At 46.1% G+C, this 17,916-nt stretch overlaps 1 protein-coding gene across 1 annotated transcript in view; it reads right to left on the bottom strand.

Moving 5' to 3' along the window:
* Positions 1-1,089: 1,089 nt before the first annotated feature.
* LOC139925289 (cell adhesion molecule DSCAML1-like) overlaps positions 1,090-17,916 on the bottom strand; it is a 57,094-nt gene continuing 40,267 nt past the window's right edge. The window contains 26 exon segments of the mRNA XM_071916604.2: positions 1,090-1,523; positions 1,826-2,137; positions 2,683-2,883; positions 3,014-3,166; positions 3,289-3,407; positions 3,856-3,886; positions 4,030-4,185; positions 4,493-4,780; positions 5,606-5,794; positions 6,160-6,258; positions 6,376-6,539; positions 6,704-6,821; positions 7,464-7,617; positions 8,499-8,544; positions 9,256-9,412; positions 11,412-11,567; positions 11,892-12,077; positions 13,319-13,559; positions 14,227-14,297; positions 14,440-14,607; positions 14,714-14,842; positions 15,066-15,162; positions 15,704-15,903; positions 16,519-16,695; positions 16,844-16,963; positions 17,164-17,448. Of these exon segments, the coding sequence (XP_071772705.1) occupies positions 1,090-1,523; positions 1,826-2,137; positions 2,683-2,883; positions 3,014-3,166; positions 3,289-3,407; positions 3,856-3,886; positions 4,030-4,185; positions 4,493-4,780; positions 5,606-5,794; positions 6,160-6,258; positions 6,376-6,539; positions 6,704-6,821; positions 7,464-7,617; positions 8,499-8,544; positions 9,256-9,412; positions 11,412-11,567; positions 11,892-12,077; positions 13,319-13,559; positions 14,227-14,297; positions 14,440-14,607; positions 14,714-14,842; positions 15,066-15,162; positions 15,704-15,903; positions 16,519-16,695; positions 16,844-16,963; positions 17,164-17,448 (4,451 nt within the window).

Here is a 17,916-nt window from a genome sequence, read left to right as displayed (position 1 = left end):
ATCTTGCCTTTCCCGTCTCAACAAGGGGCTTGGAGAGGGGCACTTCCCGTCCGCACAGGAACACTTTTCTTATAGCCAGTCTACATACAGTAACATACAGAACATCCCCTATATATACTACACTTTCTCCTTCTTTAGTCCAACCTCTTTTTAATTTCTCTTTACATGATTGAGCGATTGTCTCGTTCTTAAATTCGACATTAACATTAAAATTGTTGTATATACTACTACACTATTGTAGTATATACAATTTATACTTTGTCATAATTTCACTTAAATGTCAATAATATACCTACATAGAAATATATATGTAAATTCTTTATAATACCAAATATTCTCTATTTGTATTGCGAGAAATCATAGCTGGGTCATTTGGGTTGTCATGATTCGGTCAAAAAGCTGTTGGATACTGTTCAGTTGGAAGGGAAGAGAGATGTGTGGAGAACATTAACGTGGTAGAAATTTGAGCTTGAGGTTCCTCGGAGGTGAACCTGAATCCTTCTTTTTGAAATCACCAGTAAGCGCAAATCTGCCAATAGCTAGCCGGGACATTAAGAAACATGTAGAGGGTGAGAGATAAGAATAGGGAACTTAATTGGTAGTCCTGCAAATTGACATAATACTCAAAACTATGGAGGACAGTATGGTTGCGCGTATGAGAGAGAGCATGGCCACCCAGCTTTGTACGGGCTTTCGCACTCCTCATCATCATAAGCACAGAGCTTTTAGCCCCTCAGTAATAGTCTATATTTCCAAATGACCGCAGAATAGCTCCTGGTTTTCTCTGTGTTACTCCCACGAGAGCTGAGCGGAGCTGAGCGGAGCTGAGCACCGGCCGTCTGGAACTGTTAGTTGGAGTTAGTAGTTCTTTTATCGAGTCCCAGGTGAGCGTGAGACAGGAGGGTTAGCTGGGTCTCTGTCTGGGAGAACACCTATCCAGAGGAAAACTAGACAGGACGCTGGGCAGTTAGCCATTAGTTGGGTCTAAAGAAAGATGCTTGCATGCCCTTTCTGGCCCAGACTGAAGAGTACCAGAGTGGGGCTGGCTGAGGAGTGGGACAGCAGCGCAAGTCTGTGCAAGAGAACGGACTACACCAACGTGTACGACTTGGAGTAGGCCCCCACACTCTGTTTCTGCAGTCTCCCCAGCGCGGAGGAGCTGCTCTCTAGCAGCGAGTCTCTGGAGCCCCCCACCTTGTTGCTGTTGGTGGGGTTGCTGCTAGTGCTGGAAGTGGAAGCGGTCGCAGCAGCGTTGGAGCCGGGCATGGTGAGAGTCCTCTGGGGCAGGGTGGCGGTGCCCGAGCTCACGCCCAGGCTGCCCAGCCCAGAGTGGCCCAGCGTCAGGGCCTGTTGCTTGGCAGGGTCTAGAGTCATGTGGCGGCCCTGGGTGTGGTACGCCCGCTGTGCCAGGCTGCGGATCGAGGCTTCCCGCGGCGGCACGGCCGGGCACGGGTCGTGCAGCTCCCCTTGTTTGCGGAAGAATGGATCCGTCTTCATGTAGAGGGGCAGGTTGCAGAATTCACCTGAGAATGACAGTAGAATAGTCATGACAAGATCAGAGACATACAATACAATGTAGTCATTTCAAATTAAGACTTTTGTGCCATTTTGTCTGCTTAAAATAATAAATATAAGATGGTAGAAGAAATATGAGAAGCTTCAATCTACATTGAGTGTCTTTATTATTACAGTATGTTGGGCCAGTGCCTACATTGAGTGCAAAACACCAAAGCAATGACCGCTTTGCACCAAAGGTGTTGCCAAAATCAAGAAAAAAACAAGAATCTTGCGGATTATCACTTTAAGGATGTCCCTTCATACTTACTTTTGTTAGCACGGTGGGGAATGGGCACAGCCACGTTTTTACCGCGGTCATAGTCCTGCGGTTTGGGTGGCGAGGCAGTGAAGCGGCAGATGCCCGGTTCAGATGGCGTGCTGAGCGAGGTCATGCTGTCTGCCGGGTCGTTGGTGCCTGTGGTCATCTGGTCAGACGAGCTGTCGGAGATGAAGCACTCTGTGATGGTGAACTTGGCGTGCTGCAGGTGCTCCTCCAGCTTGGCGTGCTCATAGGCCCTGGCCAGCTCCTCGTAGGTGGACGAAGCGCTCTCTGTCGACACCATGCTGTTGCGACCCTTATCTGCAAAACAAATAAGTATGTTTTTGGTCACAATAATTTAGCATTTGACATGTATACTGTGATGCACGATAGAGGAATGCAGCAGCTAGGCTTTTGACTTTAACTAAGAGGAGGGCTCATATAAGTCACATTTTAGCTTCCTTATATTGGCTTCCAGTTGGCTTTATAATTGATTTTATTGACTACTTTGGACCACTTTGGAGCAACAAATGGTTTTTACATTTAAAGCAATAAATGGCTTTTTAATAGCTTTTGAGAGCTGTTCATTTCTTATTTGCAGAAGAATAACTCTAAGAACTTGCCTGTTTTTATATTTTTGTACTTTTTGTAAATTTGTATTTTTAGAAAATATTACCATTGCATAATCTTGTTAATCTTTGTTAATATGCTTGTTTCTTTCTTTTTTATTTTACAGTATCTTGTTGCTTTGTAGTGGTAATACTGTTCGTAGCAGTGTTAGTAGTAGTAGTACAGTAGTAGTACAGTAGTACAGTAGGTACAGTAGCAGTGTCACTGTGTCAGTGGTATGGCTGGGCTTTACCCACCTGTATCTTGGGAGAGGCTGGCGCTGTAGCTGTCACTCTCAGTGGCGGTGATGCCATGAGAGCCCATGGTCCTCCAGTCTGAGGTCAGAGTTCGTGCTGAGACCGTGGACTGGCTCTGACCTGGTCTACTCAGGGTCCACTGGCTGGAGTATCTGTTCCTGGAGCTGTGAGCTGATTTTATACTCTTCCTGGACACAGGGTCTGACACAGGCAACAATGATCAGAGACTGACACTCTCTGTAATATAGATACTATAAACAAACACTTCAGCTGCAGTGTTATATATTGCAAAAATCGTTATTGGAAACAAAAAAAAAAAAGAAAAACTCACTTGTGCCCGGGCGGATGTCTGACATGTCAATCAAAGGCCCTGAATTCTGGATGAGGGCTTGGTGGTGCAGAGACACGCCTGTGCAGAAGTTCTGCGGATTCACTGACTGGCTGAACTCAGTGTCTGTCACTGGCACTGCTGCCTTGTCCTCCCCTGTTGAGATGAGGAAATATAACAGTTACAAAAAAATGCCTTGAATTGGTTCAAATACAAGACAATTTAAATGATAAATGATAGATTTAAATAAATGTTATTTCTTTTGCGCAGCCACAGACCTATCTGTTTGATGCCCTCCTTGTCCTCGATAAGTAGCTGAACACGTGGGATGTCAATATGCAGCCTTGGGCCTTGAGGGGGACCCTTCACAGGAGTGTCCATACTGCGGTTGTTCTTACTGCACACACACACACACACACACACACACAAGCAAATGACAGATATGGTCAGATTAAGTTATTAGGTTGACTTACTGTACAAGTCAAAAGTTTACATTTTTCCACATTTTCGAATAATAGTAAAGACATCAAAACTACTAGCCACCCTTTGTCTTGATGGAAAGGCAAAGGCTTTGGAAAGAAATTCATACATAGGCATCAACTTCACAAATTTCAAGCATTTAAGCATAAGCCTTTAGATCAAAATGGCTTTAAGATAATGAAAAACATAGTATATTCAATCAGATGTGTCCAAACTTTTGACTGGTAGTGTATGTTAACTTACATTCTAAACTTTCTAAACTAAATTAGCTATGTCAACTTACCCATACCTATTAATTCCTTTCAGGTCATCTAAGCCATAGCCATAAAAACTGAAAACATATCCATAAAAAAGCTAGTTCTTACCTGATAAGCATCTCCGCAAGGCTCTTAGCATCTGTAAGAACACAAATATCTTAATTAGATTACAACGGGATGTGAAGATAATCGTTTCAAACTGTCACAACTTGTTACATTGATCCATCACACAGTAATGTTGATCTCTCCCTCTGCCGGTGTCTCACTTTCCCTTTCTCTCACCTCTAAGTCGCTTAAGCCTCTTTTCCTTGCGTTTCTTGCGGATAATGAAAAGCAAGGCAACACCCAGAGTAACCAGGATGACAGGAGAGCCAATGGAGAACAGCTTTTTCACATCATCTCCTTCTCCACGAGCTGACTTAATGGGAGGGATGGTACCTGTAGAGGAAAGGGGAAGAAAGAAGGGAAAAAGATTAAATTAAAGACAGACACAGAAAATGTCAGAGAGAGAGGGAGAGATGACATAGGTAGATGGACAGATCAAGAAAGAAAGAGAGAGCTTTGGCTGGTTTCTGGTGTGCCAATAAATAGGCAATAAAACAAATTCGGTAAGATTCCAGATTTGATCCTTTCCTTTTGAAATCGGTGTCCCTGAGATGACCATGACATGGTAACTTCAAAGTACGAGTTTTGTGCAAACAGGGGTGAGACTGAAACAGAAGCAGAGAGAGTAGGAGAGACTTACTGCCATCATAATCAGTGGTGGCGAACTGGGAGCTCTGGTTGCCACACCCGGCGCTGTTGCAGGCCTTCATTTTGAGCTCGTACCAGGTGGCCTCGCGCAGCTCACTGAGGAAGAGCTGAGTGGTGGAGTTGGCCTTGAGGGTCTGCCAGGCCCAGGTGCCCTTGGGCCTGAAGTCCAGCATCATGGCAGTGATGGGGCAGCCTCCACTGGTCCAGCCCTGCAGGTTGAGGCCCGCATGGGTAGAGTTGATGTGGGTGAGCAGCGGCTGGTCCTTGTTGAACACTGGCTCTGTACAGAGGACAGGCAGAGACACACAGGGACAGGTAGTCAGAAGGAGAGTGGTGACGCCAACCACTGCAACTGCTGAAGGCAATGTTGCACATACACATTGCCTCGTGATGTTGCCCATGTATCACTGACTTAAAGTCTGGGAGGAATACTATCATAATGGGTATTATTTACTCTTTAGCATAAAATTTAGGATTTTTGCCATTACAGTAGGACAGGCCCTAAATGCAAACTCTTAGTCATGAGTGAGGATTTTTGATATTTTATAAACTGTTCAATGTAACATTCGAACATGCAGAGGTACCAACAACAACAACTCTGTACACCAGCTTGTTGCATTATTGATTCTGGATGCTTTCATGTAGAGACAGAGGCTTCCTCTCATTTGATTTCACAGCCATCCTCTGCAGCCATTTTGTGGCAGCCATTTTGCGTCTTTATAATTCAATTGAGGGAAATTACAGTAGTACAACTTGGTTTAAGTAAAAATAGAAAACAACCAATTCCCTACCCATAAATTGATTTGTTTGCACAAACTAGCTCACATTAATGCATGTTTTCAGTGCACATGGTCTGTAAGTAGTAGCAGTAGGCACAATGCAAATCGTCTTAAAATAAGGATTAAATAGGATGGGAAAGTAAAGATACGAATTTGAGGCATATTTAAGGTTAGTCTCTGTAATGGCAAACTGAGATTTTTTCTGTTACATTTGAAGTAAGAGTAGTTGGATGTTATTCTGTTATTCTGTAATGAGTTATACAGTAGTCTGTTTAGCCCCTTGTTCCCCATCCCACCCATGTGAGCTATATTTCACCTTCCCTTACCTCTTCCATGGGTCTTAGCCTCGATGATCTCACTGATGCGCCCTGAGCCCACGCTGTTCTTGGCCGCCAACTTGACCTTGTACCAAGTCCCGCAGCGCAAGTTGTCCAACCTGAAGGAACGCTCACTGGAGCTGATGAACACATCCCTCCACTCCTCTGTGTTGTCCACAGAATACTGCAGTACAAAACCTGCAGAATCACACAACACAGCTTTAGGTTAAATACAAACACTTTATACTGGAACATCTACTGTGTATCTCAGAAATTAAAGACTGTGGTGGAATTCTTGCTGCTGCTACATCTCTTGGACACCAGAGGGCAACAGAGTGCTACAAGCGGCTCCATTTTGTTCTTTAGCCTATTTTTACACAGACACATTAAGCTTATTGTTTATATTTGACAGCAAGAGGGTAAAACACACTAAAGAGGACCTGTAGAAGGTCACAGAAATAACTACAAGGCCAAATTTCATTCTTCAAGAGACAACTGCAAGATGGGCAAGTGTTACTCTGTGCCCAGAAAGTCAAGTTTATGTCAGGAGGATGGCAGCGTACCTCTGATGGAGCTTCCTCCATTGTCCCCAGGGATCCAGGCCAGGGTGATGGAGGAGGTGGAGGTGGTGGAGACAGTCAGACGAGGCTGGTCAGGAGGAACTGGATGTAAACACACAGGTATTCAGTTACTCAACAACCGAGCACACACACCAATAGAAGCATATGCATTCTGTACCGGTCAGTTCCATCAAAATACATCTTCCATTTTCCTCTCACCTTGCACCAGAAGATTGACTATGATGGTGTCGAAGCCCAGCGTGTTGGTGGCCGTACAAGTGTAGTACCCAGAATCCTCTGCTTTGACTGAACGCAGCACCAGTGTGCCATTGGATAAGATCTGTCGCTGACTGTCAGCTGTCACTGGAATGGCAGAGTCCTCGCTGACAATGTACAGACAGGATACAGATGTTATCATCCTCGTCCTACAGTAACTTATCAAAGCAGTTTATTGTCATTTTTATCTGTGCTTCTATCTGACAAGTACCAGTATCCGTCTAAGTGAGCTATGATACTGAAATGTTAGCGGTGTGTGCTGCGCTCTGACCTGTCTTTGGTCCATTTAATTGTGGGGGTGGGCTCTCCCACTGAGCTGCAGGGCAGACGCACCTCCTTCATCCAGGGTGTGGTCACTGTGCCCCCAAAGGACAGGATCTTAGCTGGGGCTGCACCCAACGAAAAAACAACACAGGAATTGAATTGTATCTTCCACGCAAACACTCTCACGCACAAATGTTAGAAACGTACAAACCAAGCCAAAACAAAAACTGTTTTCTGCCACTGAAGCACTTTCATCTCTCTCTCTCACAGCAAAACATCTTTCTTTTCCCCATGCTTAGGATGTCTAACTGTCTGTCTCTGTGTTTGCTGAATGACTAGCCCAGTTTGCCTTAGGGGAAAGGCCTTTACTCACTGCTATGGCAATAAAGAGCTGTAGCATGGTGTCTTAGCATAGCCCCTCCTCATACCTCTTGGTTTCAGTCTATCTATACTCCATAGATCCTCCCCTGTATTGATTCTTGCCTCCTACCCCTCTCCCCAAGGGTCAGTTTACTGGATAGGCCCTGTTCATCACCACATAATTAACAACAGCGTTTCTTGCAACATAGCCGGCACTCAATCAATACTACAGCTGTCAATCAATAGCAGAGAGAGCAGAGAAAGAGAAAGAGGGGCTGATGAAAGTGATCTGTGTGAAGGAGATCATGTTGCTGTTTCATAGCCATCTTTAGAACGTTCTGCCTCATAACCTTTACACAAATCTCTTTACCCTTCTCCTCCACTACAGGCTCGCCTGGAGGACCTACCTTTCCCAGCAGGCTCCACTATGACCTTTTCGCTGATGTTGCCGCGGCCAGCAGTTGTCACGGCTGCGGCCCAGATGTGGTATTGTTTACCACGGGAGAGGTGCGTGATGCGGTAGAAGAGCATCTCCGGGTTGGCCTCGTACTCACTGGGCGCCTGGCACAGAGGGCACATGGTGTCATGTTAACAGTCTATGATACCACAGTGACACGGCCGGCCAGGTGGTAGCGCTTGTAATGGAAGCTCCACCAGATTGAAAAAGAATCACGACTGCCCAAAATGTCATTTAGTCTCATATTCAGTCTTAAAATCTTCTTAAAAAAAAAAGAAAAAAAATACTGCCAATGGGGTGAGATAATTCTACTTGTTTGCAATGCAGTTTCACTTTTCTAGAGGCAAGTATCAGTGTCTTGAAACAAGGCAGAATAAGGCAGATCATTCCACTCACGTAAAGAAAATTTGCATTGGAAACAAGTAAAATTATTTCACCCCATCGGCAGATTTGTTGACTTGTTTAAGAAAAATATGATTTTAAGACTCAATACTGGATTAAATGACTTAAGGTGGATATTGTTTGCAGAACACATACAAAAACACCTTTGAAAAGACATGCACACACACGCTCACACACACACACGCTGAATTTAAATGCATGTGTACACAAGCAAGTAAAACCTCACACACACACACACACATATATGCACCCACATACGCACAGACACTTTATTTTTTCTCGTCACTCCCCTGTTCTCTCTCTCTAATCTGTTCATCTCTCACTGTTCATCTCCACTTCCTTTACCATTTTGCCTTTTCCTCTTTTCCTCCATCCCCTCTCTGTCTAGCTCGCTGAAGAGAGGATGGAGGGAGAGATGGAGGAGGGAGGGAGGGAGGGAAGGAGGGGTGTGTGTGTGTGTGTGGGGGGGGGAACGTTAGAACATTCCTCCAGCATAGCGGCAGTGTTGTGGTGATCCAGGGAGTGATACAGGGAGATAATGAAAAGAGGAACAAAAGCACTCTCATCTCGGTGTGACTGATACCCTCCTCTGCTCCTCCCTCCTTCCCTGTCTGCCTCTCTCTCTCTCTCTCTCTTTTTTTCTCTCCCCTCATCTCTCTCTTTCTCTCTCATTTCCCCTCGGTCTCTCCCTCCCTCTAATGGTGTCTCTCTCTCTCTCAACCTCCTTTTCCTTCCCTTCCTCCCTCCCTCCCTTCCTCTCTTCTCCATGCCCGCGCTCATTTACATGGTACTCATGCACAGAGAGGGAGGAGTATTTGTGAATAATAAGAAAGTGAGATTCTTAACCTGATATCAGATTTCGGTGCGTGCCGGTGTGCATGTTTGTGCGTGCATGATCTAACTGCAATTGAAATGCCGTACATGCGTGTATAAATAGAAAATGTTGAAATTCAGTGTCTGTGTATGTGTGTGTGTCTGTGTGTGTGTGTGTATGTGTGTGTGTGTGTGAGCATGAGCTTCTGATGCGGCAGTGTGCATGTGTGAGCTTGTTCTCTGCTACATTTGCATATCTACGTCTCATCACGTTGCCAAGACAACCTCATCTGTTCATCTGGGAGGGCAGGAAATAAAGCGATGGTGCAAACACAGTGAAAGAGAGACACGCAAAAAGATACACACACACACACACACACACACACACATATATAGGTACAATGAATACTGGTGGTTACTAATAAATTATCCTTCCAATCGGTATTGTATCTAGCATATTTGTCAAGTTCAGCTGTTAGAGCCTCTCAAATACCTGGAGCATTTTCTACCCGCCCCTTATGCAGCACACCTAGGCAGGACTTACCGGCTGTCCAGAGCCTGGGCTGGAGCAGTAGATGGTGTACTTGCGGATGACACCATTTGGTTTGTGAGGAGGTAACCAGGACACAACCACACTGCTAGGAGAGGAGGGAACTGCCTTGATGCCAGCTGGTGGACCAGGAACTAGAGAAAACACATAGACACATCAGCAGGGCTGGCATGTGTGTGTGTGTGTGTGTGTGTGTGTGTGTGTGTGTGTGTGTGTGTGTGTGTGTGTGTACTTACATGTGTGTTTATGTGTGTGTGTGTGTGTGTGTGTGTGCATGCACATGCTGGGTGTTGGATGCCTATTAAAGTGAGCAGGCTTGTTTGCAGATTGCCAGTCTTATCCTGCACTAAGCCGCTCTGGGAGGACTTGGAGGAACTCCCTTTGGGTGGACAGCGGTGACATATGTTCCCTCAGACTCTGGTCAGCAGTTCTGACTCCGTGACGCCCAGCATTCTCTTAACTCTCAAACCCACAAACAGATTAGACACTAGTGTCTGATCCTCTGCTAGCCACTTCAGCTTGACACTAGACACCACGTAATACTCTGATTACCAGTAATCAAGCTAAAGCCTCAAGAAGAGTTTAAAATGGTTGCGCTCTTTACAGAAAAAACATATTATATCAGGAATATATAGTGAAAGGTGAACAAGCTTAAATGAATAATATAGCAAAGCTTTTATCACATTGGCCATACAGTATGGGGTTCATAGTTACAAGCCTATTCAGACCACACCATAAATATAACTTGCACTTGACAGTGGGCCTCCTCTGGGGTCTACAGAAGGGGCCTGTAACAGTGTGAGAGCCCCCTCTCTCTCAATCCAGCCCCCAATTCCTCTTTTCCTCCTATGTGGGGCCTCCTGCTCCAGTCATTCAGCCAGCCAGTCAGTCAGCCAGTCAGCCCATCCCCTCAGGCTCTCTCATCCTGCACATTACATGAGCAGGGATAAAACAACACAAACACGGAAAGGATAGATGGAGGGAGGGAGGTTTTAAGGGAGGGAGGCAGGGAGGGACGAATGGAGAGAGCGTTAGGTGCAGTTCCTGGGGGAGTGGTGGTGGTGGAGGGAGGGCGGGGGGGTAGACGAGGCAGTCATCATTATCATAACTGGGCCTCCATGTCAAAGTGGGAGTGGGAGTGGGAGGGGGAGAATTAAGTCCCATCTGGTGCCCAAAATCTGCCCAGGACTCCAGACAGACAGTCTGCTCCATGGCCAGCAGGGCCAGTGTGACAGAGAGGAGCAGAGGCACAATGCTGCTGTGTGAACAGCCCCACCTACATCAACACACACACTACTGTACTGTACCAACGACAGAGAGGAAGAAACCTCAAAGTAAAGCGGCCAAATACATAGAGAATGCAGTAATCTGGCAGAGAAGTTTATATACGTTGGCTCAGAAAACAGATCAATAGATCAACAATGCAGGGCTCAAACATTCCTTGGCTATTATGTTTCTACTGAGACTTCTTTTCATGTCTCATTCACTTTCTCACCCCAGAATAGGCCCTGCTATCACCTCTCTCTCTCTCTCTCTCTCTCTCCATCTTCAACCCCCTCACACTCCACGCCCCTCCTCCTTCACTTTAAGGAGACATGGATCGGGCTGTAATCCCGCCTCCAATGGTGTAAGCACAAAATTAATTCTCTCTAATCCAGGAGGAGTTAATCCCTATGCCTATGGCTAGAGGGCTGGCAGAGAGGCTGCAGGCCGGGGCTGATGGCTGGCTCCTGGATGCTATATGCTGGGTGAGAGCTCCCCTCCTCTCCCCCCGTGTCTCCAGCCCTCCCTCAGCCCTGAGCCGTGGACCCAAAGCCTCTTAATTCTCATTAGCACTGCTAATGGAGCTTCCCGGCATAAATGAGCTTTAGTCATGGGTTTGAGATACACTCCGGCACCCTCTTTTATCTACCCCCTCCCATCTCCTTTCTCCCTTTACCCTCACCCCCTTCCATTCAGCTAAAACTGTCCAAGCACAGTGTATCGGTGTGTGTGTGTCTTTTTTTTGTTGCTTTTTCAGGTCTTTTTTGGTACTAAAATACATGGAATGAACGAATGAAGAAAATGCCGATGTCTTTATTGTTTTTGTGTTCATTTGTTTGTTTGTGTGTACATATCTGTGTGTGTACTCACGGTCCTCGCGGGTTTGGATGTAGAGGACGTTGCTGCGGACCCCGTCCCCAGCCTGTGTGTAGGCCAGCACCTGAACACTGTAGTTGGTGAACTTCTCCAGCCCTCGCAGCTCTACCTGTTCACGCGTGGTGGTGATATTCTGCATCTCTCCCCATTCTGAGGTGGAGAGGAGAGAGAGGGACAACAGTTTCAGAAAGTATTGTGGGTTAGCTGATGGACAGAGAACAGGAACGTGGGAATTGCACAAACACAGCTGAATCACATTCATCATCAACACTGACGGTGTTACACGTAAGCAAACCTAAACACGGGCAAAGACGGATGAAAAAGACACGCGGACAGGAGTGCAAGAACAGTAAGTGCACTATGAGGACGGTTCAGACACACATAAACACACACACACACACAACACTGAGTGAGAGACAGAGAGGCGGGTGGATGGGTTGGTGTATAGTTTAGAATGAGATAGGTGATAATTACTCTGCATTGGCCACTGGGCCTGGCCCCCACAGCACCCACCTCCGTCAGGGAAGAGGGACCAAAACACAACGCGGTAGCCTTTCAGCACACCGTGCAGCGTCAGCCGTGGAGGCTCGGCCCACGTGATCACCGCCTCGTCCGACGTCACCGAGATGGCTCGTACGTTCTGAGGAGGCTCGCTGGGCACTGGAGAGACAGGAGAGGACAGCAAGGGGTTAAGGTCGCAGAGAGGTACATGGCTCAAATGTACGTGTTTTGAGATTTTTTTAAACCATTTCTAGTCGTCAAAGATGCTTTTATCTCCTCGGTTATTGCTGTCACGAAGGACACCTGGCTGATCTAAGGTGGCGGTTAAACCGCTGATGACAATGTCCACTCATCACAAACAACCCACTGGCAATCTTTGCTGAAATAGATTAGTCAAATAAGCTCAAATTAGCTCTCAATAGCTCTCCTTGTTCACTGCTAGCCTTTAGATCACTGAGGAGAGAGGGAGAGGAGGTGATGGGTGGGATGGAGGGGGTGGGCGGGGGCAGAGCACTGGGAGAAAGCTACATGAAGAGTAGAGATATACACCTTAAAGGGTTAATGCAGATGAGAGGGGGATGGGGGTGAGATGTGGAGGATAAAAAGCTGAAGTGTGAGGAAGACAATGTGTTCATCTTTTAGGTAATTGCAGCTGAAGAAACAGCCTCAGACTGTCTGTCTCTACAATTACCATTACTATTATTGTTACCATGATCAGGGTCTCTGTCACTATCATTACTGTCCACACAGACATGCAGGGTCCACATGTCTGTCTGTCTGTCTGTCTGTCTGAGTGAGAGGAACGACAGTGTAAGGAGGAAACAGGGATTTCCTGTGCAAGGAAAAGGAGATATCTGTTTGGGTAGGGGGGGGGAAATAGACTGAGAAATGGTGCTATGTGGAAGAGAAAGGAAACCAGTGGGAGAGAGAGAGAGGGAGAGAGAGAGAGAGAGAGAAAGAAAGAGAGAAGAGGTAGAGTGGGCAGACATTTAGAGAGTAATGGGCTTCCTTGTTCTTCTCTCGCTCTCTACCAGCCTAATGAGGGTGCTAATTAAAGTAGAAGGAATAATGGGGGATGTGCTGCAAATTTATTTCTACCATTTTGTTTGAGCGTGTGCGTGCATGTGTGTCTGTATGTGTACGTTAGCTCCTTTTATTTATGGTTCCTCCACCCTGTTCTTGCATTTGACTCTATTTACTATTCCTTTTGACAAATGAAAGAGATAAGCCATGAGCATCTTTTCATTTCTGTCTCTTTCAACCCTCCCTCACTTCCTCCCACACTCTCCCCCTCCTGCACTATTACTCTCAGTCCAGTCTCGCACTCGCTGCTACTCTCTCTCCCTCCATCCACTTCCTCTTTCCTCCTGTCATTCCTCCCTCTCCCCTGGCTGTCCTACCATCTTCCAGTGTGGTAGCGTTGATCTCAGTGCTGGAGGGGCCGGTCCCGGCTCTGTTGAAGGCCTGGACCACTACTCCGTACTGGGCGAACTTCTTCAGGTTGTCCAGGGTGTACACTTCGCTGTCCCCGGTAGCCTTCATCTCCACGATACTGTACTGGCCGTTGCTGCCTGGCCCGTTCTCCCTGTAACCGATCTGGTAGCCTCGGATCACTCCGTTCTGCAGCTCCTTCTTAGGGGCCTGAAAGATAGAGATGAAGTTTGTCAGGTTAAGTGTTACGGCTGTAGTAGTGAATATTAAGGTAAGCTTTGTGCCTAAAACCCTCTCAGCTGTACTGAAACACTGCATCAAGTGACTTACTGCTTTTGTAAAACAGTATTAATACACTGTTATATTAAAAAAAGAAAGAACACAAATGCTCAATGAATTCAAGATTTTTAATTGATTGCCTGATGATGTATCCATTGATTATTTGTGGCTCCCCTCTCTTATCTAATGGGTAATGTGTTTGCTCTCCATGTAGCGCTGATGAAAGCATGAGCTGAAATGTCTGCTCCTCTTGCCCCTTATTCTTACTTTTTTGTTTTTTGTTACACTTGTACCCTTTGCCACTATGCATTTCTTTCTCAATAAAGTAATTATTTCAGCTAGTTCTGGCTGTGGGCAGAAGTGATTTTTTCGCTAGCTATTTCGTATTAATATTTACATGAACTGTTGTACAGTCAGAGGTGTGCATTTACGAGGTGTTTTACAAAGACTTCGTGTTTCAGCCAATCAGCAATGAGGACTGGAACTATCCGTTTTATGATACAGATGGATCACTGCATTACTGATTTATTCTACAGTTATCTCCGGTACTGCATAATGATAATCCATAGTAGTAAAGTAAAAACAATAGTGATTTTACCCTCCATGTGACCCGTATGCTCTGAGATGTCATTGGCTGGAGGACTACATCCATAGGCGGCCCGTCAGGTTCTGTTGTTGGAAAATGTCAAATGAGACGTTACGGTCGATATTTACAGCCCTGTTCCACACTAAGAAGAGTGAGTATGAGAGAGGAAGAGGGCGACATAGAAACAGAGAACTAAATTTTTGTGAGGAGAAAACAATCACTTACGTGCTTCCTCGGTACTGATAGTGAGCTCTTTGCTGGGCAGGCTACGACCGATCTTGTTGAAGGAGTACATGCGGATGCTGTAGACGCAGGCTGGGTGCAGCTCTACAATGTTGGCCTGGTTGTTGGTGGGTGAGATGTTCCTGGTCGTGTACATGTGATCCCAGGAGTCTGTCAAACAGGGGGAGAGATTACGGATTAGATTAGAAAACACATTAAGCCTACTTAATATTTTGGTACGGTAGACTGAAATGGAGGCTTTAGTTTGGATTCCTACCTGACTTGTTCTTGTACTCGATGTCGTAGCTGGTGATGATGCTGTTGCCATCAAACCTTTGGATCCAGCGCAGGTTCATGCTCCTGTCCTTCACCTCCCTCACTTCTAACTCAGGGGGATCTGGGGGTTCTGTGCGTGTGAGAGAGAGACAGAGAGAGAGACAGAGAGAGAGAGAGAAAGAGAAAGAGAAAGAGAAAGAGAAAGAGAAAGAGAGAAATATGTGTGTGTACAGGGAGAAGATAAGATGGGAAAAAGGAGGTTAGGGCTCGGTATTGTGAGCCTTAATGCTTCAGTACATGAAAGAAAGTGAGTGAAGTGTGTGTGTGTGTGTGTGTGTGTGTAGTAGGGATACCTTGCACAGTGAGTTGGATGAGCCCTCGACCTTCTCCATAGGAGTTGATGGCGTGGCAGGAGAAGAAGACAGAATCTCCACGCTCTGCTGGGTTCAGCTGGGAACACCAACACAAACAGGCAAAGGTCAAAATCTGCTACACAATATACAGCATGGACAACAGATCTCAGCTCTTCCAGCAACACTTTCTGCAAAAATAACCATCTTAACAAATCATTTCATCCTGTATTGAGTCTTTTTTTGTGAAAAGGGTAAGATCATTTCACTTTCACTTTCACAATGCAAATCAACTAATTTCAAGAATTTTCTTAAATTGTCATTTTCTTGATACTAGTGGCTTGATAATTCTGTCTTGTTTTAAAATATTGACATTTGTTTGCAGGAAATTCTTGAACAAGTGAAACTGCATTGGAAACAAGCAGAATTATCCAACTACATTTCACTTTTTTTTTAAGGAGAATATTATTTCAAGACTGAATGTGAGACTAAATTACTTGTTAATGACTTACTGGGGATTTTTGCAGTGTGATTATTAATTTTCGTTATTGTTTGCTCTGTATTCCGTTTACAACATCAAACAATCCTTCCGATATTAATGTAAGTGTTGGGGTTTGGTCGTGTTGTATGCCGTATCTGACCTTGAGTGTAGAGATGACTTCATCTCCCTTCTTGTTTATGGTGATAGAGTAACGGGGGTTTCTCTCGGCATCGATGACAGTGTCCCCTCTTTCCCAGCGGATGATGATGGGCTGCTCGCCCCTTGCTGTGCAGTTCAGCTCCTTGGTCTGGCCCTTCTTAGCCATGGTAGTGTTGGGGTGGCTGGTGATCATGGCAGGAACTGAGCAGAATCACAGACGCGTCAGTGTGACAAATAGCATGATATGCAGTAATGAGACAAGGGAACAGGGATGTTGTATTAGAAACTGAGGATATATTAGAGATGTATAGACATCTCTATTTCTGCCCTTCATTCTCCATTTCCATTTCACGCTTCAAGTCCCGCTGGCTCGCTCACCCTACCTCCTCCCTGTCTGCCTCTCCTCCTCCTCTTTCCTCACTCCTCCTGCTTTCCCTCTCTCCCTCCTCCTCTCCTCAGACATAGATTATTGATTGGAGGGGTTCCTGCGGTTTTGTTTTCATCACTAATTCATCAGAGCCTTTCCCCACCAAACATTCAGGAGTGCACAGACAGGCTGCCGGAACAGATCAATCAATAGCAAAGATACCCCCAGTGAGGGATATGCAGGAGAGAGACGATTTTGTTAGCTTCAGTACAGACCCAGCTCTTGTGCAGGGCCAGGCTAGCCTGGGGCTAAGGGCAACTTAGAGCAGCTGATTCCCCACCAAAAGCTAAGGCTTAGCTCTGCATACAGTATGTACAATCCTGGAGATGTAGGCAAAGGTAAGAAAGGGAGTGTGTTAAAGTGAGAGAGAGAGAGTGATTGACACTTACTCTTGACAGTGAGGATCATGCTCTTACTGATGTCTGAGCCCACTCCGTTGGAGGCCTGACAGAGGTAGTACCCTCGGTCGTCCTCAAGAACATGTCGGATCAGCAAAGAGCCATTTGACATGATCTGGATCCGGCCAGTTAGAGGGACTGGGTGGTACTGCTGAGGGTTTCCTACACCTGCAGCACACAACACACAGCATCTTGAGACAAGTTTAAAACAGCTTTTAGTGGTTCAACATCCATAAATGCACATTACTGTCTTCATTATTCCTAGTTCACATTGTCTTGTTACTATAATGTTGTAGGGATGAGGTGTTGATTTTACCCTTTGCATGTTTCCACATGACTTTTGGAGGTGGGTAGCCCTCCACAGAACAGTTGAGGACCCCAGCTTTGCCATAGATACCATCCTGGTTGTTGGGCTGCACCACAAAACGCGGTGGCACTGTGAAGGAAAAACATGTGATTATCTTACTTTTTTCTAAATAATTAAAATATTTTTTTTTTTCTAAAATGGAAAAGTTCTTAAAATAATGTGCAAAACTCCTCTTTAATCTCAGCTCCCGCTGCACCTTGGTTATCACATCCATCTCTGTGACCTAATTCATCATTGCTATGCCATTCACCTCTCTCTCATTCCCTCACCAGTAACTATCAACTGTCTTTCCCAGCTGACAGTGGCGGCGGCGTTGCTCGCGATGCAGGTGTAGTTTCCGTTGTGCTTCAGTGTCACCTTGGAGATTTGGAGGGAGCTCATGAACTCTTTGGTCTCTATTGCGACGCCAGAGGAGGAGCCTGGCACGATGAGCTGTCCGTCTTTGTGCCAGGTGATGCGTATGGGCATGTCCCCGGACGACACCACGCAGGCAATGTACATGAGCTTCCCCACTGAGGTAGAGGGGATATCGAAGGGCTGGATCAACGGCGGCACTGAACGGGAGGAAGAGTGCAGAGGGTCAGAGGAATAAAGGCAGCGTTAGACGGTGTGGAAGAGTGGCAGTGTGGCCATCTGGAGCAATGCTGAGAGAGAGAGAAGGTCATTGGCCATTGGGCTCCTCTACTCTGCCCCCCCCATCCCCCCCCCCCCCCCCTCCCGGCCTCCCCCCATCTCCTGCAGCCCATAATAGCTGCTCTGGTTAGAGTCCAATTGGCAGGAGGAAGTCATTCCGTTGCCATAGTAATGGAGGTTGGGGTGGGGGTACTACAGCTGAGACATCTGGGGGATATAATCTAGGCCTCATTATTATTCATCTAATTAAATCAGAGACACACTCACACGCAGGCACACGTACACACACATAAACACCCTTAAACACCTCTGCAGCTGCCCCACTACCACCGTTGCCCCGCTCACAGAAAGAACAAAACACAGAAACACACTGAAACATGAATTTATCC

This window comes from Centroberyx gerrardi, chromosome 11, assembly GCF_048128805.1.
Source record: "Centroberyx gerrardi isolate f3 chromosome 11, fCenGer3.hap1.cur.20231027, whole genome shotgun sequence".
Taxonomy (NCBI): Eukaryota; Metazoa; Chordata; class Actinopteri; order Beryciformes; family Berycidae; genus Centroberyx; species Centroberyx gerrardi.
Note: the sequence above shows the minus strand (reverse complement) of the source record. Positions and strands in the feature narration are given on the sequence as shown.